The sequence below is a fragment of the Centruroides sculpturatus genome, unplaced genomic scaffold (assembly GCF_000671375.1).
Source record: "Centruroides sculpturatus isolate CEXI.00-Female unplaced genomic scaffold, Cexi_2.0 scaffold112, whole genome shotgun sequence".
In the NCBI taxonomy this organism is placed as follows: domain Eukaryota; kingdom Metazoa; phylum Arthropoda; class Arachnida; order Scorpiones; family Buthidae; genus Centruroides; species Centruroides sculpturatus.
The window spans coordinates 807095-826141 of record NW_019384367.1 but is presented as its reverse complement, the minus strand read 5'-3'; the positions used below and the strand labels follow the sequence as shown (position 1 = coordinate 826141).

The 19047-nt window shown below is 25.1% G+C and overlaps 1 protein-coding gene across 2 annotated transcripts in view; it reads left to right on the top strand.

Annotated features, from left to right (window-relative positions):
• The window catches only part of LOC111612971, a 32213-nt gene extending 25462 nt beyond the window's left edge, over positions 1-6751 (top strand). Inside the window, exon 4 of one of the 2 annotated variants that reach the window (XM_023354270.1) lies at positions 5495-6751. In XM_023354270.1, coding sequence (XP_023210038.1) covers positions 5495-5583 — 89 coding nt within the window. In that variant the 3' untranslated portion in view covers positions 5584-6751. Of the gene's footprint in view, positions 1-59; positions 316-5494 lie in introns of those variants that run through there. The other variant, XM_023354276.1, reaches the window with a different exon arrangement.
• The last annotated feature ends 12296 nt before the right edge of the window (positions 6752-19047 follow it).

The window sequence follows — 19047 nt, the reverse complement described above, 5'->3', positions numbered from 1 at the left end:
TTTTTTCTCTCATAGTAACATACCTAATTGGTTTCTAAAGGAAGTAAATCTGATCTTAGGAGATAAGAGGAAATGTGCAAGGTCGAACTATTAACGTGGGTGAGGTTTATCCTAAACAGTGTTTCACAATAATTGTGAATCATCCATGTCATTAACGATTGTAATTATGTCGAGCTTATTAATTTTACGTGGGCTTAAGATGAATTCGGGAGGATGTTTATTCTGAATGAAGAAAAATAATTTAGATCTTCTTTAAACAATTTAAATTTTCTTTATATTTATTGAAATTAAAAACAAAATTACTTATTGTACTGTACAATTAAAGCACTATAATGAGCTTAGAAGCTGACTTTCTAACATAAAATGTTAAGTTAATAATTTAAAAGGTAATGTGCATTTATAATTGAATAAATGGAAGAAATTATTTAAAATTCTTGTCCTTTTTAAGTAATAACAATAATTATTTTCTTCTAAGTCTCTTGAGTTCCGAGAACTCTTTGTTTAAAGATAATATTAACTGTGATTCTTCCTTTATTAATATATTTAAAAAATTAATTAGTATCTTTAGAAGTAATTAGGAATGAACTAAAAAAATTTAAAAATATATATTTTTTTTATTTTATCTTTAATTTGTTTTGATGAATAGACTTATTTTATCTTAAGAATAAATCTGATATTTTTGTATTGTAATTCTTTTAACAAGAGCTTAACTATTTTTTTATTAAAAGATTTTTTCCGAAGAAACGAATTTATAAAATAAAAAGTTGTACTGTATACATAAAACTTTAATTTAGCAAAAATTAATTAGGGTTCGGGCTAATTAAGCAAAGAAAACCCCTTTAAACTTTTATTATTAATGAGGATAAAAAATAAGTAAACATTGGAAAAATCTTTTTGATTTGTTAAAACTAACAACAACAGAGACAATAACAAAACACTTTAGTATTCTACTAAATTTAAATATTGGTTTCATCTCATCCGTTAGTCTTAATGATTTGAATTTTTTTACTTGGGCTGCTCTTAATATTAGGAAACTACTTTTTAATTTGTAAAAAATTTAAACAACAACAACAAAAGACTTTAATATTTTACTAAGTTTAAATTCTAATTGCATTTTATTCTTTATTTAGTATTATTTAAAGGTTATTAACTCTTAACGTTAGAAAACGCCTGTTAATTAATTTGTAAAAATGACAATAATAACAACAACATAAAAGGATTTAGTACCGTATTAAATTTAAAATTAGTTACATCTTATCCTCTATTTTATTTATTTTATCAAATATTTTTTAATTAAGATTTTTTTAATTTATAAAAATTAACAATAAGAGCAACAACAAAAGACTTTAATATTCTGTTAAGTTTAAACATTAGTTATATCTCGTCTCTTATCTTATTTATTTACTTTTTACTTACGAGTTATTCATTAATTTACCATAAAAGTATAAAATTTATCTTTTGTATACATGAAAATTGCGAAAGTGCGATTTTTATTACGTAATCTAAGCAAATCTTTAGAGTTTTTAGAAATCGTTCACCGTGTAAATATTAAAACTAATGAAAATGTTTTAGTCAAAAGGCCCCTTAGGTATATTACACTCGCTAACTAAAAGTCTTTTGCTTCCATTGAACAGACTGAGATAAGATCTCCCAAAAGAGAATGTTGATTGATTATCCTAACCGTCACATGTGACACAGACTCTGCTTTTCGCAAAATTTTCTTCATACTTCAACGCCTAGCAGTTTAAGTATTCTCCAAAATGATTTTAAAGAGAATTGGACCGGTAACTTTATCATTAATTTCAAAGTTTAGAAAAATGTTAATTCAAAACTTATCTACTTTTGCCATTTATTTTTATAAATCCTCACGATATTGATATCGTGTCAATATAGCGTATGTAAATTTCTTTGCATATTGACTTTTTAAGCCGCTTGGTGTACAGTACTGTACCTTCTGATGACTTAAATGCTAAGATTTTTATAATATTTTAATGTATTCTTTCGCTTATTTTTCATTCTGTAGCCGTTTTGAGTAAGGAAGTTGTTGATAAAGTTTTCTTCTTCTTCGTCAACTCGTTGATTCAAATTAATGTATCAACGTAATTCATCAGAGATTTGATTGTTAGTCGAAAGTCCTTTAAAATCGTTAAGCGTAAAGTCACACAATTATACAAAGGATTAAGATGGATTAATTTTATTAATCCAGTAAACTCCGATTCAAGTATTTTAACCAGTTTCCGGAAAATTACTCTACAATGTTTCTAGGAAATTCTATAATAAGGTTTTACATAGTAAGGGCGATTAATGTGTAAATTTTAAATTTAAACAACGGTTTATTTCTTTTAAAAATCTTTTTTAAAAAATGTGTAAATACTCTTCTTAAATTATGAGTAATAAGAGAAATTATGATGCTAATGCTTCAATGAATATTTAATTAAATGACAATAAATGTAATTATGAAATAATCATAACGGGGATAAACGAATTAAGAAACAAATACGCTAATTAATTATATTTATGAAGCAATCAATAATTAGAAAGAGAGAAGATTAAGATATTAAAAAAAGCAAATAAAATAATTTTTAATGTAGTTATCTGATTAAATACTTTTTTAAAAAATTCATTCAAATTAATTTAATTTTAAACTAAAGTACACGAAAAAATACGATTTTTTAATATGTACTTTTTTAATGTACTATATTGTATGCAGCTCCTGGGAGAGTTTATAAGGTACAAAGTGAGACCTCCACCTCTTCAAAATCAATAAACAAATAAAAAAAAACAGTTTAACCATTTTGATATCAGTTTTTTTTTACATAAAAATCTAAAATTTGGATTCTCTCTGTGTTCGAATACTAAGAGAAATGATCTACTGTCATTCGCTAGCTGGGACTCAAGCTATTCACAGATATGAGAGAAACTCCATGGGCTCTCCCTTCTATCCCTTACGGAGAGAGAAACCGTAAGGGATAGAAGGGACATTTTTCTTATTCATTATTATTTTCCCGAATATATACACAAAACGACAACCCCTCTTCTCCGAAAATACAGTATCTAAATACATAAATAACTAAATTTGGGGCCTATTTATATCCCGAATCCGATCCAAATAGGGTTTGTGGACTCCTCTGTCTGTTTCTAATTATTTATAACATATTGAATTTATCTTATATTTAGAATAATAAGTAAAATAAATAAGTGAAATTTATCTATATTAAGCATGCTCATAATTATTAAATACATCTTGTACTGTACAGTACCGTGCATAGAGATCTGTTACAAACTCAGATATTCTGATGTTTATAGTCGTTAAAATAAACATGATAAGCTCCTTTGTGTTTCTTTGGTAGTCAAATTACATGCCATATCAAATTATGGATAAGTGGCATGTCTTCTATAATACGTTTATTTTTGTTAAAATGAGCGAACCGATAATTATAAATTTTGAGTTAAAACTTAATGTAATTTAATAATATTTTTTTTTCATATATTTTAATGAAATTTATTTACTTTGCTTAGCACATTAGCTAGATTTTTTTCCTTTTTATTATATTTAAAAATGCCCAAGAATTAATTAATCTCGTTAACTTGAGACAAATTACTTAAGAATCTGATCAAAAAGTTGTTTTGAATAGGAGCATAAACATTGTTTAAGCTTTATAGAAGTCATTTGATATTTATTATAGATTTTACCTAATTTTTAGAACTTTTAGAAATCATTAAATATTATTACAGATTTTATAGAAATTTTGGAAGCATCTTTAGAGAATTTATTCGATAGTATTATAAAATTTTGCCTAAGTTTTAGAAAATTTTTTGAAGTTTACCTAATAAATTTAACTTGGCAAAAATCTATAATTTGATCAAATAAAAAAAAATAAAGTTAAACAAAAACTATTATTTTATAAAATTCAAAAATAGCCTATTTTAAATTTTAATTGTCACGTGCAACGCTTCTTATTTTAGTGACGTTAAAGCACTTCCCAAACAACAACACCCATTAAAATTCAACAAACACAAACCCATGCACAAAGTGAGATTCAAACCCGCCATCGAGCCAAATAGAAACCAACGCCTTAACACAGCCGTCTTTCAATCTAGAGGACAAATTTTATTTTGGCATATAATAAAATAGTATCTTGAATAATTTTTTCTCTAAATAAAAAAAATTAAGTGAAGTTTTATAGTTTTATTAGAGTTTCTTTCTAGTCAAATTGCTCATATTTCAAAGTTGAAATTTAATATGTTTAAAGGAATAGAATGTCAATAAACACAACATTTGATAAATTTCAATCAAATTTATTAGCTTCTATAATAAGAAAAATCTATCTTGAGACGTTTCTAGAGTAAAATATAAATTTCATTTACTAAAAAAAGTAGAAATTTATGGAAGAAACCATTTAAAACTTTAACGATAATTATTTTAATTGTTAACAATAGCAATTGAGAAATCTATTGATCTTCCATTAGATCTAGTGAATAATGAGCAAATAAGTAATGTTGTAACTTAATTTATACATTTATTAAATTAAGCATTAATGCATCAGGTTATTGTTATCTGAGACAACCCCGCTATGTTCCTTTCAAATTATCATCTCGGATTCTAATATGAAATGATGATCTCAAAGGAATGAAATTATCTCTTATCTGAATTTAAATTGTAAGAATTATTTGTCAGATAATTATATACTATATCAACCCTATGACGTAAATTTTCCAATGATTAATTAACAAATTCGTGCTACGTATTGTACAATGCTCAAGAGATTTGAACTCTGTTTTAAGTGAGAACGTTCGTACTTCTGTCACTTTATTGATTTTCAATTGAGTGGAACAATTGAGACGTTTTATTTTTAATTTTTTACACTGTTTAGAACATTTATCAAGTTGTGTTAAAGATGCGTGAATCATTATCGAGATTACGCTATAAAAATTGATCATTTTATATAATTTTATGGAAACGAAATAGAATCTTTAAACTTGGAAGTTGTTTCGATAGGTGTATTATTTTCCTATCTTTTATTCTTCAAGATTTTTGGTGTATATTCTTTTTTCCCGTCGAAAATAATTCTTTAGATAACAGCATTTTTTGCTTTTGCTTCCCTTTGAGGAGCTTGCCAATCGAACGTATAATACGAACATCATCTGGAGAGCTGGTGTTCCTGATTGATAAAGACCTACCAGAGCTTTATCTACTTACATTATGATCAAAATTTTGCTCCTGGCAAAATTGTGTTAATAAAAAAAATTCCCTGGGATATGGTTGAATCTTAAAAATTATGCAACCATTTGAAAAATCGATTAAAGTTTTTTCACTAATTTAAAAGTTTAAATGCAAAAATCAATGAAAAACTTGAAAATTTGAATATTAACATCATGAATTTTTGTTATAATTCGTTTGTAATATTTTAGAATCAAATTTTATTTATATATTTATATATTTAATAACTTCAAAGACATTTATATTATCTTATTTTCTCCAAATTCGTTTCAGAATCTCTTCAGAATCCTCAGAATCTTACAAATTTATTACAGAGTAATTGTTCCTTTGGGATGTCTTATATCCAATTTTCATCTAATTAATGGCAAAGGATAAAGATTTCGTATTTATAAATGATGTGCTAAATATCTTCATACGGTAATTTCTTTATAAGAGTCTAAATTCGATTCAGTAAGCTGACAATACTATTATTGTTTCGTCCATCACAATTGGATTATGGAGTCAGTCAACTTGTTATCGGATTATTGCAAAGAGAATTTTTTTACTATTTATAGAACTATTGAAAAAATTGATCATCTTTGGTAATGGAAGCAAAATCCGGAAATCGATAAGTTGTATTGAAATTCCGAAACAACAGGTAATCACTCCCAGCAGGTTGGTTATTATGCCTTACTATGTATGCCAAACTTTGTAGAGTAACACTTAAATTTATTATTAAAGTCTAGTTATATCTACGAAATTGTAACAAATAATCTATAAGTAATGATATAATATACGAAAAATAGGAATAAATCTATTATGAATTTATCGTTACTTTCCGAAAAGATTCGCTTTACTTTTTAATTATTCAACCAGTAGGTCGCGATCCCAAAGAAGTATTAACCAAAACTGTACGGATAGAAAACACCGTCGTAAACTTATGTGAACAGAAAAGGGAAAAAATGTTTTTTCCGTAACTTGTAATCCATATTAAATGGATTTTGATGATATTGATTGATTGATAATTTAATAGGAAACCAATATCAAATGGCAATACTCAGATTTCATTGTAGCAGAAATAGGAGATGTAATGTTAGATCGATAATCAATTTTCTGCTATAATTCGTATCTAAGTTGTATTATATTTCAACAGAAAATATAATTGAGTAATATTTTTTTTTAATAAAAATTACTTTTGTAGAATTAACTTGTTGAGTTTGATAAAAAAAATAATTGAATAACACAATTCTTGATAGTTCATTACGCGCCTATCTGTAACTAATGAAAGGGCCAGATTTACATATAAACTATACAGCACAGGGCCTTGCGCTTTTAAATTTATTATTATTGGAAATGCCACTTAAGTATTACAGCATAAAATTCCGCTCTGACTAACCATAAAAGCTCAACTTTAATCTAAATAATAGTTTATTTTGTAAAATTCCTGATTCAACATGTTATAATAAATTTATAAATTTAGCTTATTAAATTTAAAAAGCCAATAAATAATTTTTATATAAATTGTTTAATTAATTTCGATAGATTATATTCGTATTAAGAGAACGGATTCGCTGTATTTACAGTAAATTTGAATATGTTACATTTCAGTTGATATGAAGACAGTTGAGTCTTGATATTAACTAAAATTTATCATAAATAAATGATTAAAATGTTTTAAATTTTAAAGAAACGAAGACAGGTTGAATGGCATCAACTTTCCGAGACTTTGAAACCGATAAGTTGTAACATGAACGAATTTAAATCAATAAGAGAAAAGAAATTTGAGAATCAGCAGAATTTAAGTTATTTCCTTCATTTAAATAAAACTGAACGGGTGTAGTTATGACGTCTGAAGTCTTATCCCTCTTTTAAAAATATATAAAATTTCACTACTAAAGTATCATTGAAACAGGTAAACTGTAAGATGAAATATAAAAGAAATTCGTGCATCAGCAGAATTCAACTGTCATTTAAGTAAGACACCACCTTATATATAAAGTTTCACTAAACAAATGCGGAATGATACTCGTCTAATTCATTAAAATAGGTAAACTATGAGATGAAACGTAAGTTGTGTCAATAAGAGAAATTTGAGTATCAATCATTTAAATAAAAGTAGTTATGAAGTCTGAAGTCTTGTAACAATATATAAAATTTCACTATAAAAAGAGAATGATACCTGTCATTGAAACAGGTAAACTGTAAGATGAAACGTAAGTTGTGTCAATAAAAGAAAAGAAATTTGAGTATCAGTAGTTTGAAAATTCCATTTAGAAGAAGTTTTTTCAGGAATGCTATTGTAAATAAAGCTGAATGGAAAAGTTATGTTGTTTGAAGACATACTCCTTACGAAATATATAAAGTTTCACTACTAGTATCTAATATCAAATATATATATTTTTTATTATATATTGCCTTATTTTATGAGAAAAAAGTGAATTCTTGAAGTATATAAAACAAGCAATTCACTACTATCTTTTTTCCTTCTTATTTTAAGATTAAAATTTTAACTAAATTAATATATAAAATTACATAATTATTTTATATTTTTTTGGTTGTTAAAAATAGAAGAACTGTTTGAAAGATTAACTTTTTTTTTTGTTCAGTAAAAACGAATTCATTATTCAAATTTCAAAAGTTTATTCTAAAATGATTTCTTCGATGGATAAAATTTCCTTTTAGAAACCAGAGTTCAATAAGAAACTTTTATAAATTAGGTTTTTTTTTGTTATATTTAATGTTTTGAAGATTTAAAAATGAATTATTTAATATAAATTTTATTTAATTATAATTAAACATTATCGATGTATAACATAAAATTATATTTTAGAAGCATAAAATCTTTAAAGGGGCATTCTTTTTCTATAAATAGTATACACTCGCACGTCAAAATGACGTCGTTATCACATTTTTCTCATAAAAATACTGTAAGAATTACGTCAAAGTGATGTAATATTGTACCGTACATTTTTCGGGCAAAACAAGTGTACCTTAAATTGAATTCTTTGAAAGAAAAATTGTTTTTCGGAATGAATTTCTTAAAATATTGATTATATTTAGTATTTTAGGATATAAAATTCGATCTTTTTAATAGAGCTTTTATTTAATTATAATTAAAAATTTTATTAATAAGATTTATGATTAGTATTTCAGAAGCATAAACATTTTTATATTTCTATATAATTTTATTATTTATCAAACCTTTTATTGCATTTATTGAATCTTTTATTGCTAGATTTAGAAATCTATTATATAAAAATAATGTTAAAAATCGCTATAAACGATTTTTAAAAATGAAATAATATTTCTCTATGCTTTTATCACGTTTTATTATATCATGCGATATCATTTGACCATTATTTTCTATAATATATTCCAGTAAAGATAACGAGAGACACATAACAATCATTAGAAAATATGTTATTATGACTTTGATTTCAATAAATTCACGAGAAAAATCCGAAAAATAATCATTATACGCTGTAAAATGATGATGATATTAAATGATATGAATTGTATAATATTCAAATCACGATATCACGTTATATGTAGATATATAAAAATAGTAATAATGATAAATATTCTTTTGTATATTTTTATAGGCCTATATTCAACATTTTTTTTCGGTTTTGTGATAATGTAATTGAATTTCACTTCGATATCAATCACTCTTTCACATCCTCAGCAAAATTTATTAATTTTTTTTTCTTTATGTTATCAGCGGTTATATATTTTGCAAGTTCATCTTTACTGAAACTTTTTCTTTGATATTTTACATAATTAATACTGTATTGTAAATTAAAATATTCAGAATAATATCTTTGTATCCTTTAACTCCTGCAATTATTCTTGTAATTCACTTTGAAGAATAAGCTTTCTGCCAGTGAATTCCTGAAAACTTACAAGATTTAAATGAATGCGAATATGAATTCACATTCACGAAACTGGATGTAAATTATTATTTTAAAAAATTATGTGAATGTAAATTTAAATTGTACTATAGAAATTACAAGTTTGAAACATTACATTCGTTAATTCTGAACAAAAGACGAGATCAGGATTCTTAAAATTGCAAGATTTCTTAGAAACTTCACGAATGATATTGAAGCGAATTTTAATCTATAATCATTTAAAGTTAACTATTAAAAAATGGACTAATAACACTCAGAATTAAAAAAAAAAAACTAACGTAGCTATATTAAAACAATTCACTACGCGAGCCAGAACATCTGTTAAGTATGTTTCTCGTTAGGAAGAGAGGATATCGCATATAAATACAATATTATGATAAACAGAAAAAATAAAAATTAAATTAAATATTTTGAAAATTTTCTGTTATAATTCTAATTAAATAAAGTCTTTAGCATTAAAACTCCTTTTCAAAATTATAAATAACTTACGCTTCAAAATATGAACCTAAAAGTTTCACAGGTTTTTCTCAAAGTTTCTATTGTTTGAAATATTTTACAGCATCATTATTTTTTTTAAATACTTTATAAAATTTAGTTTACTGGAAAATAATTATGCTATTTACACTTTTAAGTAACTATAAATCTATTTTTAAAAAGAGAAACCAATCAGTTTCTCGTAAATGTTATCGTTAAATAGGAATTTTGCCGGAAGCATCAAAAAATGCACATTAAACCTCATTAATGCGATTTGACGATTTTAATTACTTAATTAAGGGATCATAAATTAGATAAATAAAATAATAAAAGGTAAAATATCAACAGATATTCAATTTCATTAATCAATAAACCCTTAAGCAAATTACACTTTTGCAAATTGAATATTCTGTTGATAAACTTAACTCTTAATTACTTCAGGTGACTTAATTTTCAATTGGTAAAGAAGGTTAGAGTTAATTTTTTAATAAATTATTTTAACATTAAATCGTTTTAATCCAAATATACCTTATTTATTAATACATAATTAATGACTATAACCTCATTAAAATTTTTAATTTATATATTAGATGATAGCAGGTAAACTGTAAGATGAAATATAAAAGAAATTCGTGCATCAGCAGAATTCAACTGTCATTTAAGTAAGACACCACCTTATATATAAAGTTTCACTAAACAAATGCGGAATGATACTCGTCTAATTCATTAAAATAGGTAAACTATGAGATGAAACGTAAGTTGTGTCAATAAGAGAAATTTGAGTATCAATCATTTAAATAAAAGTAGTTATGAAGTCTGAAGTCTTGTAACAATATATAAAATTTCACTATAAAAAGAGAATGATACCTGTCATTGAAACAGGTAAACTGTAAGATGAAACGTAAGTTGTGTCAATAAAAGAAAAGAAATTTGAGTATCAGTAGTTTGAAAATTCCATTTAGAAGAAGTTTTTTCAGGAATGCTATTGTAAATAAAGCTGAATGGAAAAGTTATGTTGTTTGAAGACATACTCCTTACGAAATATATAAAGTTTCACTACTAGTATCTAATATCAAATATATATATTTTTTATTATATATTGCCTTATTTTATGAGAAAAAAGTGAATTCTTGAAGTATATAAAACAAGCAATTCACTACTATCTTTTTTCCTTCTTATTTTAAGATTAAAATTTTAACTAAATTAATATATAAAATTACATAATTATTTTATATTTTTTTGGTTGTTAAAAATAGAAGAACTGTTTGAAAGATTAACTTTTTTTTTGTTCAGTAAAAACGAATTCATTATTCAAATTTCAAAAGTTTATTCTAAAATGATTTCTTCGATGGATAAAATTTCCTTTTAGAAACCAGAGTTCAATAAGAAACTTTTATAAANCAATATTTCATACACCTCTACCTTTTTCCTTCTATGAAATTTTATTTTTGTACAGAATATTTAATAATCCACTTATTATTCAGTTAAAGAAAATTAAAATTTATTTTCACTTTTTTGTAAGCGTTGTTTCAGTATTGAGGTTACTATTAATAGTTTCAATTATAAGTCTTTTATGTACTGTACAATACCAGATAATGACTTCTTTCTGATGAAATTTGTAGTAAAGTTCTTATAAAGAATGATGACTTAATTTTCTAAAGGAAAATTTATGGTGATGATGATGATGATGATGATAGAGAGGTTGTGAAGGTGGAAATTAAAGATGATGATAATTGGGGTGGCTGTGATATGGTAGTTTTTTGTTATCAGTATTATTACAGATCGACTTGTAGAGAGTTAAGCAATTAAAAATCATATAGGCTTATCATCGATTAATAAGCATGAAAATTCACTTCAATATCATTCATTTGTAAACTTATCAAATTACTTTTCTTTATTCATATTTGACAATATTATAAATCTTGAATTTTTTAATAAAAATTACAATTAATATGAATGGCTTTGAATGGTTTTTGATTTTTCTAAGCCCTTCACAACGATGGACTTGAGAAGCTCTTTTATATAAGTTTATATAATATAAAGCCCATATAATACAATATAATTTTGTATACAGTATAGGCTCTTAATTATTAAGATTAGATTTCGAATACCAGATTTATTATTACTAGATCTATTATTACCAGATACTAGATTAGTACATTACTAGATACTAGATCTATTATTAAGAATAGATTTCGAATACTAGACCAAGATTAATATCGAAAAGTGAATATCTGTGCGGTCCTGAGAGTCCTAAAAGAGCTAAGACCAAAGCAAATTATACCTAAACTGTCTAAAATATGAATATGAATAAAAAGTATGTATTTATATTATAAAAATTAACATTCACATTCATATAAACTTTATAATCTATGATTTATAGTGATTATAATCGTCATCATAGAGCACAGATCAGTGTAGCACAGTATTACAAATATTCCTAGGTAGTGCCAGAGGACATTAAGATCAATTGAATTATTAATATAATCTTTAAATATAATTACATCAGATTATCCCTAAATAATCACTTGAAGTATTTCTTGGAATATCAGACAATCATATAAGATAATGTAAGTTATAAATGATCTTATCACCTTATCGTATATTGTAGTGTCTCCATCTATCGTAAAGATTATTAAATATTATAATAATAAACTAACGTAGGTAATATTGAGACAAATAAAAACGATATAGAAAATGTTTGAGAGTTAGAACAATATGGAAAAAGTAAATCAGTTAACAGAAATAATATCTTTGTAATTCGATCTATTTTCAACTTACGACTTAAATATATTGAATTAAATGAGAAACTGGGAAAAATATGGTAGGCGTATATCTATATCCACCTGACATTTTGTGTCTTAAATAGCTTTCATTCTGTTGCATCCAGTCTTGTGTGATGTTCTTTCGAGCGAAACAACACAATATCCTTTGATAGAATAAGCAGAACTTCCTAAAATTACCTTTTCCCTTCCTGAAATATCTTGTCCAATATTTAATGAATTTCTGCTTTGTAACTCTCTTTGCTCACTGAAAATCTTAAATGTTGAACATGCATAAAAAAAAATAATGTTCAACAAAAACTATTATTTTATAAAATTCAAAAATANGATGATGATGATAGAGAGGTTGTGAAGGTGGAAATTAAAGATGATGATAATTGGGGTGGCTGTGATATGGTAGTTTTTTGTTATCAGTATTATTACAGATCGACTTGTAGAGAGTTAAGCAATTAAAAATCATATAGGCTTATCATCGATTAATAAGCATGAAAATTCACTTCAATATCATTCATTTGTAAACTTATCAAATTACTTTTCTTTATTCATATTTGACAATATTATAAATCTTGAATTTTTTAATAAAAATTACAATTAATATGAATGGCTTTGAATGGTTTTTGATTTTTCTAAGCCCTTCACAACGATGGACTTGAGAAGCTCTTTTATATAAGTTTATATAATATAAAGCCCATATAATACAATATAATTTTGTATACAGTATAGGCTCTTAATTATTAAGATTAGATTTCGAATACCAGATTTATTATTACTAGATCTATTATTACCAGATACTAGATTAGTACATTACTAGATACTAGATCTATTATTAAGAATAGATTTCGAATACTAGACCAAGATTAATATCGAAAAGTGAATATCTGTGCGGTCCTGAGAGTCCTAAAAGAGCTAAGACCAAAGCAAATTATACCTAAACTGTCTAAAATATGAATATGAATAAAAAGTATGTATTTATATTATAAAAATTAACATTCACATTCATATAAACTTTATAATCTATGATTTATAGTGATTATAATCGTCATCATAGAGCACAGATCAGTGTAGCACAGTATTACAAATATTCCTAGGTAGTGCCAGAGGACATTAAGATCAATTGAATTATTAATATAATCTTTAAATATAATTACATCAGATTATCCCTAAATAATCACTTGAAGTATTTCTTGGAATATCAGACAATCATATAAGATAATGTAAGTTATAAATGATCTTATCACCTTATCGTATATTGTAGTGTCTCCATCTATCGTAAAGATTATTAAATATTATAATAATAAACTAACGTAGGTAATATTGAGACAAATAAAAACGATATAGAAAATGTTTGAGAGTTAGAACAATATGGAAAAAGTAAATCAGTTAACAGAAATAATATCTTTGTAATTCGATCTATTTTCAACTTACGACTTAAATATATTGAATTAAATGAGAAACTGGGAAAAATATGGTAGGCGTATATCTATATCCACCTGACATTTTGTGTCTTAAATAGCTTTCATTCTGTTGCATCCAGTCTTGTGTGATGTTCTTTCGAGCGAAACAACACAATATCCTTTGATAGAATAAGCAGAACTTCCTAAAATTACCTTTTCCCTTCCTGAAATATCTTGTCCAATATTTAATGAATTTCTGCTTTGTAACTCTCTTTGCTCACTGAAAATCTTAAATGTTGAACATGTTTCAGCTATTTTAAGCATTTTATTTACACTCATTTAAAATAACATTCGTCTTTTTTTTTAAAACAATAAATCATTTTTATTTCGTAAAAATTATTTTAAATTTAATTTAAATATTTTTAAAAAATTTCATTATTAAATTTGAATTTAAATGATTAATATTTTTAGAAATTTAAAAAATTTAAATACTTTTATTATTAGAGTTTTAAGTGTTGGTATTGATGAATATGTTACAGTAAATAATAATAATTATTATTTTAAGAATTAATTTAGAGACATATTTTAATATTTTGAATAATTATAATTAAATTGTTTTCCTCCTATAGAAATTAATAGAGCAATTTTCTTCTCAATTTTGAATTAAAACTAAATTAAGTCATTCCTTAAATAAAACTATTTTTATTAATTAAAATGATCAAAAATTGATACAAAAATTAATATTTAACATAAAAAACAGAGCAAAATAGTTTATTTTAACTAATTCAAAATTAAAATAACAATAAAGAAGATCTGCAATCAAATTCTGGTTTTCTCTGTTAATTGCAAGACTTTTCTGAAGAAATTAGTACAAAATAAATATTCTAAACTATAAAAAAATTAATTTTATATTCTAAAAATAATATATTTAAAATATTTATCAAAAGATTTTAATAATAAATTCTAAATATAACAAAAATTTGTATTGAATGACATGGAAAAAAGTAGCATAACTGTCGTAAATACGAGAGGGGAGGGTGGTAGAAGTAAAAATCGACGTTAGTAAGTTTTATCGATCGAGTCTGCGACATTCATTCATAAAACAGCTAAGGAGAGTTCTGAATGGAAAAAACACTCCTCCATTTACTGGCATCCATTCAACAAGGAAGAGGCGCTGATGCTATTTATTATTTCAAGGGGGATGGAAAAATTGATTTCCTACTTATTACATTCTTTTATAGAAATAAAAATAGCTGATATTGTATCAATTTTGTGGTAATGCTGCTAAGTAAAGCGTATAAAAGTTCTCTTTCTATCCTTTATTCTTTTTGCTGGAGTAGGTAGAGCATGGTGTTACCATGGTAACTAGGTCTAGGATCCATCTCTTCCATTCACTATCCTCTATATACTACATTAACCAGGTGTAATATAGTTTATGAAACAGTTTGGCTTGTTATTGATATAGAATTTTCCCCAATTTATTTAATTATTTTGGAATTTATTAAATAATAAATAACAAATTGTATTTATTTATCAAAGACATTTATATTATCTTATATTCTCCAAATTCGTTTCAGAATCTCTTCAGAATCCTCAGAATCTTACAAATTTATTAAAGAGTAATTGTTCCTTTGGGATGTCTTATATCCAATTTTCATCTAATTAATGGCAAAGGATAAAGATTTCGTATTTATAAATGATGTGCTAAATATCTTCATACGGTAATTTCTTTATAAGAGTCTAAATTCGATTCAGTAAGCTGACAATACTATTATTGTTTCGTCCATCACAATTGGATTATGGAGTCAGTCAACTTGTTATCGGATTATTGCAAAGAGAATTTTTTTACTATTTATAGAACTATTGAAAAAATTGATCATCTTTGGTAATGGAAGCAAAATCCGGAAATCGATAAGTTGTATTGAAATTCCGAAACAACAGGTAATCACTCCCAGCAGGTTGGTTATTATGCCTTACTATGTATGCCAAACTTTGTAGAGTAACACTTAAATTTATTATTAAAGTCTAGTTATATCTACGAAATTGTAACAAATAATCTATAAGTAATGATATAATATACGAAAAATAGGAATAAATCTATTATGAATTTATCGTTACTTTCCGAAAAGATTCGCTTTACTTTTTAATTATTCAACCAGTAGGTCGCGATCCCAAAGAAGTATTAACCAAAACTGTACGGATAGAAAACACCGTCGTAAACTTATGTGAACAGAAAAGGGAAAAAATGTTTTTTCCGTAACTTGTAATCCATATTAAATGGATTTTGATGATATTGATTGATTGATAATTTAATAGGAAACCAATATCAAATGGCAATACTCAGATTTCATTGTAGCAGAAATAGGAGATGTAATGTTAGATCGATAATCAATTTTCTGCTATAATTCGTATCTAAGTTGTATTATATTTCAACAGAAAATATAATTGAGTAATATTTTTTTTTAATAAAAATTACTTTTGTAGAATTAACTTGTTGAGTTTGATAAAAAAAATAATTGAATAACACAATTCTTGATAGTTCATTACGCGCCTATCTGTAACTAATGAAAGGGCCAGATTTACATATAAACTATACAGCACAGGGCCTTGCGCTTTTAAATTTATTATTATTGGAAATGCCACTTAAGTATTACAGCATAAAATTCCGCTCTGACTAACCATAAAAGCTCAACTTTAATCTAAATAATAGTTTATTTTGTAAAATTCCTGATTCAACATGTTATAATAAATTTATAAATTTAGCTTATTAAATTTAAAAAGCCAATAAATAATTTTTATATAAATTGTTTAATTAATTTCGATAGATTATATTCGTATTAAGAGAACGGATTCGCTGTATTTACAGTAAATTTGAATATGTTACATTTCAGTTGATATGAAGACAGTTGAGTCTTGATATTAACTAAAATTTATCATAAATAAATGATTAAAATGTTTTAAATTTTAAAGAAACGAAGACAGGTTGAATGGCATCAACTTTCCGAGACTTTGAAACCGATAAGTTGTAACATGAACGAATTTAAATCAATAAGAGAAAAGAAATTTGAGAATCAGCAGAATTTAAGTTATTTCCTTCATTTAAATAAAACTGAACGGGTGTAGTTATGACGTCTGAAGTCTTATCCCTCTTTTAAAAATATATAAAATTTCACTACTAAAGTATCATTGAAACAGGTAAACTGTAAGATGAAATATAAAAGAAATTCGTGCATCAGCAGAATTCAACTGTCATTTAAGTAAGACACCACCTTATATATAAAGTTTCACTAAACAAATGCGGAATGATACTCGTCTAATTCATTAAAATAGGTAAACTATGAGATGAAACGTAAGTTGTGTCAATAAGAGAAATTTGAGTATCAATCATTTAAATAAAAGTAGTTATGAAGTCTGAAGTCTTGTAACAATATATAAAATTTCACNAGAGTAAATAACATCATCTTCTTAAAAATCGTTCAGTTCTTTTCTGTTTTAAATAATAATGTAAATGTCATTTTGTTGAAGTATTTTTATTATTTTTTTCTAATTGTTTATGTCAATAATTATATTAAAAATATTTAAATATTCTAATTTTTAATAAGGAAAAAAAATCAATTCTTCACACATTTACTGTCTATCCGTCATATCAATTGATAAAAATAAGATCTTCCATCTCTCTAATGATGTTTTGGCGGTTCTAATTCCGTTCATAAACACATTAGAGGCAAATATTTGTATGACTGGAGCGAAACATCGCGGTGTCAAAGAGTCAAGTGTCAAGTCTTAGACATTCTTTCGTCTCCCAAGTAAATATGTCATCAAACAAGATTTTTCCTCTTGTCTTGGAGAACATGAATAAACGTCATGAAAAAATGAAATTATGTGATTTTGTCTATATATTATTTTACATTATATAAGTGATAAGTGAGTAAATTAAGTAAGACAAGAAATACACTGTGAAGGATAACACTTTTATTTATTTATTATTATTTTTGTAAATAAAAGTAGGTTCGTTTTAAAGTATATTAATTTAAAAAATTCATTTTCTATATATAGAACACGAAGAGAATTAATTTTTATAAACGTTTAAGTACTTAAGCGCATTATTTTCTAAATGATAAATGTTCTAGAACGCTATCAATTTTTCTTTTATGTTGTGGATTTATATGAAACATAAATTTAACAATATATTTTTCACGATAAATAAAATAATACGATAAAAATCATTCGCGTAAAAGTTTGATTCTCAACTACAAATTTTCATCTAATCTTAACAATTACAAACCAAAGTGACAAATTTATGCTCAGTACTAAATCATGACAACGTTCAGTGAGTGAGATTAATCTTTTCTATACTCAACTGAGTCAAAACTATAAACTAAAGATTATCACAAATGGTTACATTTAACTACACGTCTTCAAAATCTATTTACACTGTGTCGAGTAACAAATCAAGTAAATAGCTTTGTATAAATTAAAATTTCGTTCTTTAATAAATTAAAATTAGAATTATTCAGTAAAACAAAATCTTATAAACATTTTCATGATCAAGACTTGTTGAGACCCTTAAAAGACTTCTGTACTAAATAATTGTACAGTACATTTGAAAGTTGTATTCTCATAAGGACTTTGTCTAAATTGCCATTACTTATTTTTTGGTCAGAGTTTCATGCTGTTTATGTTGTAAATATGTTATAAAAATATTTACTTTATTACTTTACATTTATCTATATTTTTTACAAAATTATGTTATTGTTTAGATCCATTGATGATACAATATACGATCGATATATGATCTATATACATAGATGATGGCGCCATCTATTAGCGTTTCATAAAAACTCTCAAATTAAATATCATAAAAATGTATAAACTTCAATTTTCTACAAGTGTTTCTCTTTATGCATTTTTATATATTGTTTCTTTTCTTGTATTTTAAAAAATTTTCAATAAAATACTTTATTCATTGAAATTTCATTTATGATGTTCTTTTATGTTTAATGTTTGATTTTTGAACTTGATACAACTTTTTATTCTGTGTGTGTATATGTATTATATTGTTTTTTTTGTATTTTTAAAAATTTTCTTGCTTCATCCAAATCATAGAATGTGTTCGTCCATCCTTGAAATCGTTGACGTAAGCACGTCTTACAACCCGACCAGCTGTTTCCATTCTTGAACGCAAAATAATTCAAACTGAGCCAAGTCGACTTCAAGAATAATAAAATACAAAACCTCCTTCTACTTAGTAAAATAAAAAGGAAAAAAAAAACACACATATATAT